Raw genomic sequence first — 16,577 nt, forward strand, 5'->3', positions numbered from 1 at the left:
GTTTTCCTGCTCCCACTCCAAAGGGAGACAAAGAACAATCAAAGGCAGGGTCTGTGGATATTCCTGTGTGAGCTGTGACAGGGACAGGGCAGTGCCCCACGGCTGGACCTCACCAGCAGGAGCCTTGGGGGGCTTCAAGGAACACAAATTCCTCAGGACACGTTTGAGTTCAGCCCCAGGGGTGACAGAACCACCTCTTCTTCCCACGTGGTGAAGCTCAGGACATGGCTCCTTCCTTCTCCACCATCCTCTCTTCCAGCATTTGCTGAGTGCTGCAGCACTGGCAGCTTCTCCAGAGCTTCCCTCCTCCCTGAGCGAGTCCTGCACAGCTCCAAGGAAGGGGTTTGGAATTTAGGGGCTCCCAGCCCAAAGGGGATATGCAATTCCCTCCCTTCTCTGAGGGGAAAAGCAAAATCCTGCAACACATCCACAGGAATTAGCTGCTTCCCATGAAAATGAGAATATTCCCCACACAAGCCATAGGTGAAAAGCAGGAAAGGGAACAGATGGATGTGGGACTGTGTTTGGCTGGATCCTCCACGCCCTTCACTCGGGCTTTTTGCTTGATGTCACACAAAGAGCTTGGCAGTGTCTCAGAAAAAGGACCCTGTTTTTCATGGATATGGCAGGGGAAAAAAAAGATGGGTAAAGTTCAGGAATGAGGAGGGGAGAGAATTAGCTGGGCTGAGACAACAGACTAAAACCAAGTAGCAGATTTGTCTGGGACTTTTACCCTCTATTAGCTAGAAACAGCTTTCTGAACAGCTTTTCTGCCCCAGCACACACCCTGCAAGGCTCCCTGTTGGAAACTGAGAATTTCAGACTTTCTGTGCTGACAGTCACTGGTCCCCAAGAAACCACTGAGGCCGTGGAAAAGGCTCCCAAAATTGAATGATACAACTGGGATTGTGGGTGTGGGGTTTGAATAGAAGTGTGAGATATCACAGGGTGGAAAACTTAGAGTTTAAGGTTATAGAATGTAATATATATATATATATAAAGCAAGATGGAGGTTTTAGGAATAGGCTGAGTCCTTTTTCACCTTCATCATGGGTTTTGGGGGTGTTTTGCAATTGGTTAGAATTGGCTGGAGGGCCCCAGTCTCAGAGCCACCCCTTGTTTTGTGTTTGTCACAGATTGTGAGCACCCTCACCACGGAGAACAGCAGCGCCTCGGGCATCTTCTACTGCGTGGCCTCCAACAAGGTGGGCCAGGAGGAGAGGAGCATCGAGTTCTACGTGTCAGGTAAACAGCAGGAACCCCTCCCAAAGGGCAGGTGATGCTGCTGTGATTTCCCTGGGAGGTTCATACGGCTGGTTCAGGCCACCCCTGTGTGTGGTGTTTGTCCCAGGCTGCTCACCCACACAAGGCAGGGTCCAGCTGGGGTGAGTGTCGCTGCAGGACACCAAAGAAAGACTCTAAATATTTCAGAAGGCAAAAAGCATTTTAAAAAAAGGCTTTTATTATCTAATTCTTACTAGCTTTTATAAGGTGTTCCCATACAGACTCACCATGGTTGGGGAATAGGAATGACACCTCTCTGATCCCACTGGTTAAACAGCAAAACACCACCTGGAGAAAGGTCGTTTTGAGAAAGGAGAGGTTTTTGCTTGTTTTGAGAAACAAGAAACTTTCTGGAGATTTTTTTTCCTTGGGAGAAAGTCAGCAGCTGCTAGCAGGCTAAAATCCCTCAGAGCCAGGAATATCATCCCACAGGTATCAACCCCCAGGGCTCTTTGTCCTGTCCAGCTGCAGCCCCAAGTCCCTCTTTCTGTGCCTTAAAGCAACCCTGGGGACATTTGGGTGCTCCCCTTGGGGAACCTCTGGCAAAGCTGAGACCTTTGTGGTGTTCCAGAGGCCTGGAGCCTCTCCCTGAGCCAGGAGCAAGGTTTGTTTCCAAGGAAATCAGCGGGCACACACAGGTGAGCACGGGCAGGATCCAGCCCAGGGCTGGTGGCACTGTGACATCGGGCCACTGGCCTGTGCAGTGCCCTTTGTGCTGGGAGGAGGTTCTCCAAAGAGCTCAAATCCAAACAAAACTCTGCCTGACCTCAGGAATTCTTCAGGAGTGAGATGGAGATCCAGGTCGTGCTTTCAGGAGAGATGGCAGTTTAAAAGGAGAGGAGAGTCCAGGGACAGCCTCGCTCAAGTGCTCACCCAGAACAAGCTGAAAGGTTTCTGTGCTCACTCTCTGGATGAGTGGATGTTGGCTGGCAGGATTTGCATCCAAATATCGATTTTTAGCGCAAAGAGTGCAGAAGTGTCCTAGAAAATAAATGTCTGGATCTCACTGCTCGGTTCCTTGCCCGTGAGCAAGCTGGGATCTGCACTCCTGGGCCTCTCTTCCCTCCTGGGTCGTTTGACTCCAAAGAAATCCAGCACCTTTGCAATCCTTCTAGCCATAAAAGGGCTCCCCAAACTCTGCTCCCGTTGGTGTTGCACACAAATTCCAACAGAAGAATGCCACCAACACTAACGAGGCAGGAGCCATGGAGGGGCAAGATTCCCCCTCCATTAGGGGTGACAGGAGAGGCTTTCAGCCTCCAAAAGCTCTTTCCCAAAGCTCTGACTCTTATTGACTCAAGGAAATGCCCTTGGAGGTGCATTTTTGGGAGATACAGCTCAGGTATAAGATGTCCCCAAGATGTCCAAGGCAAGATGAAGAGCAGCTATTAATTTTACACCTCGCCCCTTCCAAGTGTTGGGTGTCCTGCTGGGAATTCTGCGTTCTTGGGTTGTCCAAGCTCTTCACAGAACTGCCACATCTGGGGACTAAACCCAAAGAAATAAGCCACAAGCACAAGGCCAGACCCAAAGGGTTAAATCACCCCATGCACCTCGCACAATTCTGGTTTATTTTAATAATATTTTAATAATAAAGTTGTGTAAGGAGGGGTTTTCCACCCACAGTGAGCTTAATATTGCAATTATTTTATTTTAAGGTCCATCTAGTGACGTTTTGGGACACAAGTGTTTTACCCATGCAGTTGGAATTATGAAGAAGATGAATCACTGAGTGAAATTACTGACAGTGGTGATGGTGGGAATGTTTCCACCCAAGCAGACAGGGCTTGGCAAGGCAGATTTATTCCAGATTTATTCCCTGTGAAGGGAAAACTGGGAGTCTGAGCCATTCTGGGGGAGAGGCAAATGCTGAGTGAGCATGGCTGGCTTTTGGAAGCACTGCATTTAAAAATAGTGGTGTTTATGGATGAGAAAGGAATGAAAACTTTCTAAATGTGGCCGTCCTGGTGCTAAAGTGGGTCATGCTGCAGCGGTGGCACAGCAGCAGTGACCTGCTCTGGGCTTCCTGCAGGACAGGGTCCTCCTCTCTGCTCTGCCCCGGCAGGGCCAGGCTCCTCCTCACACCTGGAACAGCTGGAGCAGGCTCCAGGTTACTCTCCCCAGGAGTTTCCTCCTGTCTCAGTGTTGAGGGACAGCCAGGGACAGCCTGGGAGGTTCCAGGCAGAGGAAATCCAGCAGCACAGGGCTTAAAGGCGGTCACAAAAATCACTTTATGATTTTTTGAGGTGGTTCATCCTGTGCAGGTTGAAGCTGAGGGCTGAGCTGAAGGCTGGGGTAGAACTGGGAGCACACGAGCAACACGTGGGACTTTGGGAAAAAGACTTTGGGATCTGGGAAAAGCATTTCACAGCTCTCTGCAAAGCAGCTGCAAGTGTGCCACCCCACAATTAATTCGGCAATTTTAAAGACCTGATTTTAAAGACCTGCTCTTCTATTATCTCCTACCAACAAAAAAGCTGCTGCTCCCTGAGCTGCTTTCAGGACTTCTGGTGAACTGGGCTTAACTCACTTCTCCTGGTAAGAAATTTGAAGATCACAAAGAGGCTGAACTCCCTCAAATCCCCATTCCACTGGGGCAGCGTTGCCCAGGGATTTTTTTTTCCTGGGGCCACATGGAAAACATCCATCTCCTGAGATGTTTTCCCAGGACATGGCAGAGTGTTCCAGGGACACTTCCTCAGGTGTTGTCCAGGCTGCTCTCTGGGGATCGCTTCAGTCTGATGTTTTCATCACCACCACCTTCGTTTCACAAAAATTAATTGATCCCTGTGGAATAATTGTCAGCAACCATTTTGTTCTTCCACTGCAGAACCCCCACAAAAAACTCCCACGGACACCAGAAATAGCACCAGGCTCTATTTTTAAGTCATTCCTCTGCCAGCAGAGTTCATCTCGGGAAGGGTCACGAGGGTTTGGAGCTCACTCAGAATCCAAGCCTTAAAAGGGGTGCAGAGTGATGAGAAATCTCCTCACGCAGTGACAGCCCCTCCTGCAGATGTCCTGACTGTCACTGTCCCTCTGCAGCCCTTGGAGTCTCTCACAAAGGGATTTATCCATCGTGCCCTGCCCAAACTCCTACTCTGGGGTTTTTGGGTTGTGTCAATCCAATTTAGATCTGACCCTGCCTTTCCCAGCACTGCTCTGCCTCCAGAGCTCCCTCTGAAGCCTTGGGTGAGCCATCAGATGCTCAGAAATGTCATTGTCCAGCTCCACGGGACGTTCCAAGCAGGCTGCAAACTCCCCAGAGCAGTGAGAAGCTGCTCTGGTGTCTCCTGCAGGGATTCTGTGCCATGGACAAGTGTCATTTACCTTCTAATCTCTGCTCTGCACCTTGGAAAAGGCAGCTCCAAAGAGCTGCAGGTCCAGAGTGAATCAAATTCCAGCTTTTGTCTGACTGAGCTACATCCAGCAAAGTGGGATCCCACCCATCTGAAAAGCTGGAATGTTCTGGGAATATAAATGAATTATGATAAGAACAACAAATAATAACCAAAGCTTTTTTTTTTCTTTCTTTTTTTTTTTTTTTTCCCCCAAGGGTTTATCTGATTCCCAAAACAACTGAGAAAAAATGGAGTTAAAAGATTTCTCCTCGAAAGAAAATATTGCCTTTCCAGGGGGAGATAAAAATCTGCTCTCAGAGAGCAGCACAATGGACGAGCTGGGCTGCTCCAGGGGTTTGTGCCGCTCCAAACTGCTCATTCCCGAGCTGCTGACAGGATTCCTGACAGATTCCTGACTGCTGCAGATACCGAGGGCTCCCCCTTCCCTCCATCCCTTTTCCAATGGCAATCCCCCCAAATTCCAGGGCTGGGAATTCCAGTTTTGAATGACGCAGATGGTTGCAGGCAGGAAATTAAAAACAATTAATTCCTTGTAAATACAAATGGAGCCAGCCTTGCCTTTGATTTCTGCTGCCTTTTTACCTCCCCTCCAATGGCTCCTTTCCCTTTTTTTGCCATTGGATCCTGCACGATGCAGAGGGAAATTCGCAGCCACTACACTGTGACACACCACCGAAGACAAATGTTTGGGGGCTGCTGATAAAAGGGAAAGGGCCTCGTGGTGAATTCTTTTCAGCCAACTTCTTGGGAGCCTCCTAAAACACGGTATCTGCTCGGAAAAAGGGAGTTAATCACTGCTCGGGTTCAGGATTATGTAAGCAAAGCTGTCTGAGAGATGAACTGACTGGAAATGTGCTCTTCCAAGCTGCACTCACTCCCCTGATAATCCAGGTGGGAGGAGAAAAATGGAGAGGAGAGCATGAAAAGATAGAGCAGAGCAACTCCTTTTCTCCTCTCTTTTTCCTTCCGCCGCAATGAAAAAAAAAATCAATGAATATTCTATTGGAGCCGAAAGAGCTGCTTGAAAGGCAAACAAGATGGGAGAGGATGGCACAGGTTCCAGCTAAAAATATTCAAAATGCTAAATAAAAAATGTCAGGAGAAGGGATGATAAGAAAAACAAGCCAGGCCTCTGCTCCCAGAATGTTAAGTTGTTATAAAAAAAAACAAAAAAAAAAAAAAAAAAAAACCAACAACAAAACTCTGGCAACTTTCAAGTCCAGCAAGAAAGCAAATCTATGGAGCATCCTTCAAAACTCAGGGTTTGGCAGTGGACACATCCCATTCATTGGGAATTTGCCCCAGATGCTGCAGCCCAGGCTGTGCCATGCCCAAGGCAGTCTTACCCCAAGCCCTTGCCCCACGTTTGGGTGGGAGAGACGCAGGAGATGTGAAATGGTGCTCCTGCCACAGCCCAGTGTTTTCACAGTTTTCCCACCCGGAGAGGTTTTGGTGGCCTCAGACATTCCCCCTGTGATGATCAGCAGCATTTGGATGTGCTGGAAGCCCAGGACACCAGGAGGGAGCAGTGGATGTGTCACACGAGGCAGCCCGAGCACACAGCTGGCACCAAGAGAGAGCAACTGAGCCTGACAACACCCTGCAGAGAGCAAACTGCAATTCCAGCACAGGGAAAGGAGAGAAAAAGAACCATTTCCACAGCTGTGGCCTGAGGGGGTCTCTTTTTGGATCTTTTGTCAAGTATTTCTGGTGCCAGTCTTTAAAAACCATGAAGCAAAAGCTCCTGGGTTCTCACTCCAGACGACTCAGGAAGCAGAGAGACTTTTAATCATATCTGAAAGCTCCTCCAGGGCTCTGTATTTTACGGAATATGTGGTTAATTATCAGGCAGATTGGTTATTTCAGCAGCCTCAGTCATTCCTGCTCAGCTGTAGCTCCTGCAGAACCTCTTGCAGTGGGAGCCCCTGGCCAAATTCCAGGTGGAATTTGCAGATGGCAAATTCAGTGCACACTTGTTCTGCTTTAACCCCTGGCCCTCTCAGAGTCCCACGCAGCTCATCCTGGCTTGAGGAAGCCTCTCACCTAAATCTGAGAATCTGAGATTTAGGGCAAACCTGTTCCTGCTCAGGAGCTGGCCCAGAGTGATCCTGTCCCTGGTAACTTTGATAACATGTTCCTCATAACTCTCAGCTGCCTGAAAATCCTGACCTAACAAACAGAATAACTCCAGATCGCTGTGGTTATCCATGCATTTTCATTCAGGTGGATAGATCCCTAAAATGAACAAAATCCAAAGTATCTTCCAGCCCAAATTTCCTTGCAGGTCTCTGGCAGTGCTGCAGGGCAGGCTCTGGCTTTCCACTCAGTTTTTCTTGGTTTTAAAGGGATTTGGTTTGCCACTTTGGGAAAACTGACTTTTTTTTTTTTTTTTTTTTTTTTCCTGGAGTGAAAAGTTACTGAAAATATAGCAAGAAACAGCTCATTCTTCCTTGGCTAGGTCAGAGTCACGATTCTCAGAGTATTTCTCTGCTAAATATAAGGGCCTCAAGGACTTAGACATCATTAGATCAGTTAATCCATCAGTGATCAAGTAAACATCCAGCATTCACATGTGATGAAAATAATTATTGGCACAGTTGGAATAAGAAAGAGCTGAGGAGACTGTTCAGTGGGGAAGGAGATGTTGCTCCTGAGGGATGGGAATGGGTTTCTTTATTCCTCTGCAATTAATACTTTCCAGCCCTGATTGTGGAGAGGGAAGAGCTCACAAACACATTTATCTACTTGGATAGAAACAGCTCCTGATTAAACTCTCTCAGTCCATTAACTCCTTCTATTTATAAGCTTTCGATTCATTACTTGGAGATGGGATGATGTAGAGTGCTGAGGGCTGGACTAGCACAGGCTAGCACTGGGCAGTGAGAGGAACTTCCACTTCCCTAATTCCCAGCTCCAGTGCCTGCTTCCACATTTCCACATGCCTCATTAAACTTGGCTTCTTCCAGCACTGCTGGAAATTTGCCCCCTAAGTTAAATTAGGGATGGATTCCACCCACCTTCTCAGCTGGGATTGAACTCCTAACATATTTTCCCTTCCTCCCAGACGTGCCCTCTGGACTGCAAACCTCCTCCCAGGTCACAGCCATCGTGGGGAACGACGTCCAGCTGACCTGCCGGGCCTCCAAGTACATCTACACCCACCTGGCCTGGTACTACCCCTCCTCAGAGCCAGCCCCCGGCCCCTCTGTGCTCAGGAAAATGGACAAATATTCCATCTCCTTGACCCTGCTCCTTCCCAACGTCACCAAGGAGCAGAGTGGTCTCTACAAGTGCCGAGCCCAGAACCAGCACAACAGCACGGACACGCTGGAGCAGCACAGCCAGCTCCTGGTCAGAGGTAGGTGCCAGGGGACAGTGACACTGGGATGTGTCCTCACACAGACCTGGCGTCCTGCTCTGCTTGGATTTTGTTATTTGTTCCACATGGATTGACAGCCTGATGTGAGGAACGCTCACCCAGCCACTGCTGGGTTTGGGTAAAATATTTGAAATCACATTGAGGTGATCTCAGCAGAGTTTTGTCTCCCCAGCTCCGTGTTGGGTGCAGATTTAGAGTTGACTGAGGACAAAAAGCATCACCCTGACAGCACAGGGTAATTTACTGACAGCACAGCTGTGACTTGGGGTGCTCACCCCAGGTCTGTATGACTTTGGCACCCACTCTCAGCTGCCAGGATGAGGTACATGAATAGCCTTGGACCCAGCAGATCCCAAATGTCCCTGGGCAGGTGTAAAATCAAGTGACATGTGCCATTTATTCTGGGTGAGAGGGATGCACTTTGTCATAGCAATTATTTTCTTACTTATACCCAAGCTCCCAATTCTTTAATTTCACTAAGATCCTCCAGCCTGGTTCAGTTGGCTGTGGGAATTCAAAGGGCAGGACACTTCTGCCAGTAGGAAGTCACTGAAAATTAGCGAAGTTTCTTCTGCTTCAGGGTGAAGAAGGTGAGTGACCATCTCTCAGAAGAGATGATCTCTCTGAGTGATCTCCTCAGAAGAAAAAAGGGCTGCTGCAATGGGGGGTGGATAGATTTATTAACCACCTTCCAGTGGTGAGGAAAACCCAAAGCACAGAAAACTGGAGTGGAAATGAGACACGCAGCAGCGAGTCAGGGAGCAGGAGTCAGAGTGCTTCAGCAGCTGGATTGGACAGGGATTTCCAAAGTGGCTCTTGGGGCACTGCAGGGTCAGTGCTGCTGTGGGCTCTGGGCACTCAGGCACAGCCCAGGGCTGCCTTCAGCCTTGGGGTGAAGGAGACATTCCCTGTGCAGCCTCCCCATCCCTTCCCTGCACACACACAGCTCCGGCTCCACGCTGGGAGGTGATTTATCTCCAGACACAAACAAACATCTCCCTTTTCCTGGGGTACAGAGGAAGGGAAGGAGCCTCACCCAGGTGTTGGCCAGTGGAGAAGGTTTGGCTGGTGCCCACCTGTGAGCATCACCTGCTGTGAGGCACTGGCCTTGCTCTGCTCCCTGCATTCAGGCACTTCCCTTTCCTCTCCCCTGGCAGATATTTTTATTCAGTCAGGCAGATTTCCACCTACACACACACACCTACACAGCGTGGCTATGGGAAAAACACAGCTAGACTGGGAATGCATCCCTGGAGAGCTGCAGTCAGCATCACGTTCCTGTCAGGAGGACTGGGGTCTGTCGTTTGTCTGGCACATGTCAGGGAATTCTGGTGGAGAACACACATGTGGAAATGTCCCTCCAAACCCAGACCAGGTGTCCTTCCCCTGGTCAAATATTTTACATGTTCTAATGCCCCTCATCTTCTGTCCTCACTGCAAGTTTGGGGTTTATTTTGTGCTGTGCTTATGATTTTATTAATTGCTGTCCTGCAGTTCTTATAAATGAACATAAAGTGGGTAATACCATGGTTGTAGTAAAGACAAAACTGCACTCCTGATGGAGGATAAAAAAACCTTTAGAACTGTTTCCTCTTTTCCCCCTCCTTTCTCCTTTTCATCTTCCCTCTGCATGTGCACCACCCACTCCCTGTCCTTTGTTTTCTTCAGAGGACGAGGAGTTGGAGCTGCAGCCAAACCAAAGTGTGAAAACAAACCAAATACACTCACCCACTCCTCCCAGGACCTTGGAGAAGGGTGGAATTTTTGATCAAGTGATCAACCCAACCTTTGCCCCATCCAGCCTGGAGAGGGGAGGGTCAGGAAGAGAGGGAAGGGGCTCCCAGAGCTGACTTGGGGCTCTTTTCCTGTGTGGCTGCAGAGAAGGCAGCGCCGCTGGTGATCCAGAACCTCACGGACCTGGAGGTGAACATCAGCGGGAAGATCCTGCTGGAGTGCAGGGTCAGCGGGACACCAGAGCCACAGGTCACCTGGAGGAAGAACGGCTACCCCATCTCAGCAGCGTCAGGTGAGGAGGTCCTGCTGCCCAGAATGGTTTGGGATGGGGGGGTGATGGGCTGCCGGGGTGTCGTGGTTTGAAAACAAACCAAGTGGGAGGCTCTAAGTCAGAAATAAAATTTAATGAGAAAAAAAAAATCAATAATATAATAAGAAAAACCACTGACAGAGTCAGAATACAGCCTGATCAGGGTGATGGAAGCAGTCCAGGTGAGGGGGTCTTCCTGAAGCAGTGATCCCATAGAAAGGTCTGGTAGCTCTGATCCTCTGGGAATCCCTTGTACTGTCCCAAATCCCAGCTTATATCCAGGTGAGAATGCTTGGCTCCTCCCTGTGGGCGGAGCATCTCCCAATGGGATGCTGAGTCATAGAGGAGGGCCTTGATGGCCCATTAAAGAGAGATAACCCCAGAGGGAGTTATCTGTGAGTCATGGCAAGGCATCGATGGGCCATTGACTGAAGATGGTGACAGAATACATCCTAAACTACACCCCAGGACACAGGGTCACTGTGACATGGACGTGTGTGGGTAATGCACCTCACACCCCCAGCGGCTGCTTCCAAACAGGGAAAGAGTCTCCGTTTGCCTTTAGACATTTTAGGAAGCTTAACTGGAAAGTTCTGTGGTTTTCTCATTGGAATTGTCTCAGCACCAGCACAGGAGCATGGATTGGGCTCCAAGGGTGTAACTCAAAGCCTGTTGTTCATCTCAAAGGGCCAAGAGCCAAAAAGCCCACCTGAACTGAGAGAGCAAAGTTCCAGGCTTTTTGATGTGTTATAGCAAACAGGAGACTTGTCTCTGTACTTGCTCAGCTTTGCCTTTCTTTTTGTATTATTTTCTTTCTTTATTAAAACCTTTCTGATTTTTCAAGACACACTCCATCATGCCATCTGGCTGGTTTATTTTAGCCATGTCTCTGCCAGGCTGGACCTCAGAGGTGTGGGTACATCCCACAGACAGGGGAGTGAAGATTTTGGAGGCAGGTGTGGTGTGGATTTATCTGATCACTCAGAACCCATCCATAAGAGCACACAGCAACTTGAGAAAGGCACATCAAAAATGAGAGTTGATGATGGGGCTTGGTTAGATAATCTGTTTGATAAGTGGAATTTAACATCGTGGATGAAAGAGCTTCTAAAAACGGGTCTATACATTTTAATCATCATAATAGTTGTGCTAATAATGGTGCCTCGTTTGCTCCAGTGCATTTGACAAATGATCAATAAAGTGATCAAGGGAATCTCTATGGCTCAGAGAGAGGGGGGAGATGTTGGTGCACAAATTCCCCTGGGCCCCATCCACACAGGCCCAGGGCTGTCCAAGGATTCCAGAGTGCTGCAGGGGGCTCCAGCTTGGAGTCTGAGGAAGCTCCTGAGTGCAGGGCCAGCCCAGCACACATCTGCACATCCCTGGGAAATCAGGGAGCTCCTGTGAGACCAGAGGGTGGGCACCATGTTGGGGAAGATGGATCATGGAAACCTTATCAATAGGATTGCTTAGCAAAAGATTCTGAAAATATGAAACCTATAATCAGAATAGAAATGAAAGATACTTTGAGTTGTAGGATACTGAGTCCTAGTTACTCTAGAACCTGAAAACAATGGTCTAGCTGCAGGAGAATCCCTTTGGATTGAACAATCCCTTTCTGCTGGCTGAGGGATCCAAAGGCCAATGGAGCAAAACAGAAGTTTAAAGAGTAGTTTTTAGAGTTTAAAATATAACACAGTATGGTGATACAGTAGTTCTTACAGGCTGTGTGTAGATTCTATAGGATTTTGTGTCTTGTGTTGGTTGGTCACTGTAAATTAGAATATTCATCACAAAAGGAGATAGAATGGATTGTAACAAGGACCTCGCTCTCTCACCTTCCTCTTCCCCCTGCTCTCGCTCTCTCCTGCTCTCTCCCCTGCCCTTTGCTCTCTCTCTCCCTTCTCTCTCAGCTCTCCCCCTGCTGTTCTCTCTCCCTCTCTCTTTGGGGCTCCCCTCCAGCCCAGGCTGGGGGCTGAAGGCAGGACCCTTTTACCTGTGACCCTGCAATAAACCCACGTGTTCTAGAATATCCAGGCTGGCAGAATTCCTTGTCCCAGCCCCGGGATTCGCCTACAGCACCAACCTGAGCCTCAGAGTGCACCTGTTCCAGGGGGTCTGGCAGCACAGCCTGAGCTCTCAGCTGTCCTGGGCACCATAAACTGCAGCAAGGTCACCTGGCAGAGGGGTTCAGGGCATCCCATGGCACAGGGAATGTCCTTTATATTCCCACAGCACAGTGGTGGGAGTGTGCTCCCAGCTCCGTGGGACACAGCCCTGCAGGGACAGAGCCACCAAGGGCAGGGAGCCTCACCTGAGCCTGCAGCTCCCTCCCCTGAGCCCAGGTGCCTTCCAGGCTCTGGGCCATGGAACCCCAGGATGTGCTGAGCTGGGAGGGGCTCACAGGGATCATTGAGCTCCTGTCCCTGCACACACACCGCAACAATCCCATCCTGTGCACCCCTGGGAGCTGCTGGAGCTCTGGGGCTGTGCCATTCCCTGGGGAGTCTGGACCATTCCCTGGGCATCCTGGACCATTCCCTGGGGAGTCTGGACCATTCCCTGGGCATCCTGGACCATTCCCTGGGCAGCCTGGGCCATTCCCTGGGCAGCCTGGACCATTCCCTGGGGAGCCTGGACCATTCCCTGGGCAGCCTGGACCATTCCCTGGGCAGCCTGGACCATTCCCTGGGCAGCCTGGACCATTCCCTGGGCAGCCTGGGCCATTTCCTGGGGAGCCTGGACCATTCCCTGGGGAGCCTGGGCCATTCCCTGGGCATCCTGGGCCATTCCCTGGGCATCCTGGGCCATTCCCTGGGCAGCCTGGACCATTCCCTGGGCAGCCTGGGCAGTGCCAGCACCCTCTGGGGAAGAACCTTTCCTGATCCCCACCTAACCCTGCCCTGGCACAGCTGCAGCCATCCCCTGGGCTCTGTCCCTGTCACAGGGAGCAGAGGTTGGAGCTGTCCCTCTGGAGGATGTCAAAGGCCTCACTGAGGTCTCCCCTCAGTCTCCTCCAGCTGAACTAACCAAATGCCCTCAGCCCCTCCTCAAAAGTCTTCTCCAGACCCTTCCCCATCCTCGTGGCCTCCTTTGGATGCTCTCCAATGGCTGAATGACTTTTTTATATTCTGATGCTCAAAACAGCACTGAAGGTGAAGTTGCCCCAGTGCAGAAGTGAGTCTTCCCATAAATCATGAAGAATCCCATGTCAGGAGCTGGTCCTGTGACTTTAATTTTGCAACTTGGATTAGGTAGGAAATCTAGGATCATCTATAATTCAGATCAGAATGTTCTGAGAGAAAAACTCTTTATAGCTCCTGAAATTTTATAAATAATTCTAGAGGGACAAGCATGTAACTCATACAACCAATGGAAACATAAATAAAATATTTGGAAAAAACACCTCAGGGTAAATATTTCAGCACAGTGCATGGCAAGCTGTGTGCAGTGCTCTTGTTAACAACGGCAGAACACCCAGAAATTCAAAATGTCCTTCTCTTTTGGATTCCAAGCCTGACCCATTTCCCTATTTCTACCCCAATCATCCCCTCAGTGAGAACTCTCAGTGCAGTACCCCAAATCAGGAAAAACAAAATCGGGAATATTAAATGTTATTAATGTTAAAGTCTCTCCTGGGTCATATCTAGGCAACCTCTCCCTTCCCACTCCATCTGGCTGCTGTGAATCCAGGTTTGCTTCCCAATAGTATTTTTCCAAGAAGTGCCTGACTTGACTTCCACGTTCCCCCTGTCAGCAGCCCCATCCCTTCCCACAGCCTTCAGTGACTCCACCAAGTTCCCATTTTTCCCATTTAATCTTCCTGCTGTCTGACACCAATCCTGCAGCCCTTTGCTAACTTCTGGCTTCCTTTCCACGCTCCACCCACTCCAAATCAACAGCCACATCTGTTTAAATGATGCCAAATCCTTTACCCAGGTGTTGAAGGGGAAGAAGTCAGGGGAAGGGGCAGCCAGACCAGGGGGAGCACAGGATTAAAATGTGTCCTAACGTGTATGGATGGAGCTGACCTTCACCTGTGTCTCCTGAGAGTATTTTTGGCAGGCAGGTTATTGTGCCAACATTAACCAAAATGCCTTAAACCAGGAATTTCCATGGAAAACAACACCCTGGTGATTGAGAGAGTGAAGAAGGATGACGAGGGGCTCTACGAGTGCTGGGCCTCCAATGACTTGGGGCAGGACAGCACATCAGCCTTCATCAAAATCCAAGGTGAGCCCGGGCTGAGGGGGATGCCTTGGGCAGGCTGAGCTGGAACAGAGACTGGGCAGAGCTGGAGAATAAAGCAGGGATTTATTGAAAGGCCTTTAAGGATATACCTTGGGCAGGACAAGAGCCTGACCAGGGCTGCACCCAAGGTGGACCCAAAATGGGCACGAAATGGCTGACTGGTCACAAAGTCTCACACTTTTATAAGTTTTGGTCCATTTGCATTTTGGGGTTTAATTGTCCCATTCCAGCCCCAGGCTGTGAGGTCCCATCCTTGTCCCTCCCTCCAGCCCACTCTTGTTTGTGCTTTGGGGCTGAAAGTTGTCCTTGGTGTGCAGCAGGACAAGGATTTGTTTTGTGACACTGACTGTGAGCTCAGAGCTGAGCCCTGGGCACCACAGAACCTGAAAATATGAAAGCTAAAGCTTAAGGCCTCAAGGAAATGCACAATTCCAGTGGGCTCAGTCAGGGGGTTGGACACATTTCTGACCTGGTTGTTCTTTGACCTGCAGGTTCTGAGGAGAAATCCAACATCGAGGTGATCATCCTGGTGTGCACGGGCCTGGCTGCCACTCTCTTCTGGCTGCTCCTGACCCTCTTCATTCGCAAGCTGAGAAAGGTGAGAGGGCTCCTGAACTGCACAAGGGCTGGCACCTGCCTCGGTGTGACAGCAAAGGGACAAAAGGTTGGGGCAGATGGTAGAAAAACTGGAGGAAATGTCCCCCTAAAATTCAGACCATGGTTTGTGTTGACTTCTCCGGGGAATCCGTGTGATGTTTCCAGCCACTTCTGTGTGGGACCATAAAATCAGTCTCCTCCCTCTTTATAAGTCCAACTAGCTTGTGAGAATAACAAAAAATACCCTAAATCCTCCAAAATGAGGGGTTGATTTCAGCACTTGACTCTGAAAGATATTAAAGAAAGATCCCAGGCTGCCTGCTCTAGAAATCAGCACACAGCTGATTTGATCTCCTTGCCCTTTCTTCACCTCCCTTTTGTGCCTCAAAAAGTAAACTTGCAGTAAAGTTTTGAGGAATTTAGGTCTATTTTCCTGAAGCAAACACTAACAGAAAGGCAAACCCAGCTCTCTGCTCTGCTTCCACCCAACTACAGTCCCAGTGCTGCTCTCCGATATTTGAGCAAAATCTCCCCTCCTCTTGCAAACACAGGGATTAAGTTCACATTTTCCTCCCTGACCTCAGCTCAGCAGAGCTGTGGACGACGCTGAATTTCCTCTTGCACTTCACACCTGTCCAAATCTGCTCACAGAACCCGCCCAACCACGATTTCTCACTTTAGCAGAGTCAGAATTAGCCATTTCCAGCAGCCTCACGCCAATTTTAAATGTCACCACGTTGCAGCCATTAAGTGGAGAACCAACACTTCTGTGTCACTGTGTCACCAGCACAGTGACAATGCCAAAACACGCAGCAGGAAGCGCAGCTCCTGCAGTTCCCATGGAAAACCAGCGGTTTCCTTTGGCTGATCCAGGTAGATTTGGTGTTTCCCAGCACTGAGCAATGCCTCTTCCCGAGAGCCACACACCAACATCTGTGTCTCAGCTGTGGAACGGCAGCAGGAAGCTGCAGCGATGCATTCCTGGCTCAGAATAAATCTGCCTGGAAGGCAGGGAACCCACTTCCTTTGGAATTGCAGCTTGAATCCCTGGAATAACCCCTCCTCACCCTGTTTTTAGCCCGATGCCACGGACATTAAAACAGGATACCTGTCCATTATCATGGACCCCGAGGAGATGCCCCTGGATGAGCAGTGTGACCGCCTGCCCTACGACAGCAGCAAGTGGGAGTTCCCCAGGGACAGGCTGCGCCTGGGTGAGTGGTTTGGGGTCCCAGCCAGGGGGGAAGGATGACCCCAAAAGCTTCCCAAAGGTGCTGGAGCTGTTGGATAACCCGGGAAAAGCCTGGCACAGCGCCAGGGGACTGCCACTTTTGGGTTTGGGATCGCGGAGTTCAGGGACGGAGGGTGGAATGAAGGGGTTTGGAAAGTCTCTTGTTGAAACAGCTGCCAGCTCTTCTCCTTGGAAAAGGGAAGCCAAACTCCTGGCAGGGAGGAAAAAGGTGCCTCCAGGTACTGTCCCTGCCAAAAGTGTGATTTCATTCCCACAGAGGAAAAGGGAAAGTGAATTTTCTCTTGAATAAAGCTATCAATTCATCAAATAATCACTTCCTTATCAGCCGTCAGAGCTCAGCTTTGAGCTGTAAAAAAGCTCTCATGGAAAAAATGAGCCACATTTCACTGAACAGCTCAGTTCAGTGGC

At 49.7% G+C, this 16,577-nt stretch overlaps 1 protein-coding gene across 2 annotated transcripts in view; it reads left to right on the forward strand.

Annotated features, from left to right (window-relative positions):
• The window catches only part of LOC136370470 (vascular endothelial growth factor receptor kdr-like), a 126,678-nt gene that overhangs the window by 79,702 nt on the left and 30,399 nt on the right, over positions 1 to 16,577 (forward strand). For both annotated transcript variants that reach the window (XM_066333903.1, XM_066333904.1), the window contains exons 12-17: positions 1,137 to 1,245; positions 7,711 to 8,004; positions 9,905 to 10,051; positions 14,177 to 14,302; positions 14,812 to 14,918; positions 15,996 to 16,131. In XM_066333903.1, the coding sequence (XP_066190000.1) occupies positions 1,137 to 1,245; positions 7,711 to 8,004; positions 9,905 to 10,051; positions 14,177 to 14,302; positions 14,812 to 14,918; positions 15,996 to 16,131 (919 nt within the window). The remainder of the gene's footprint in view (positions 1 to 1,136; positions 1,246 to 7,710; positions 8,005 to 9,904; positions 10,052 to 14,176; positions 14,303 to 14,811; positions 14,919 to 15,995; positions 16,132 to 16,577) is intronic.

This window comes from Sylvia atricapilla, chromosome 21, assembly GCF_009819655.1.
Source record: "Sylvia atricapilla isolate bSylAtr1 chromosome 21, bSylAtr1.pri, whole genome shotgun sequence".
Classification (NCBI taxonomy): domain Eukaryota; kingdom Metazoa; phylum Chordata; class Aves; order Passeriformes; family Sylviidae; genus Sylvia; species Sylvia atricapilla.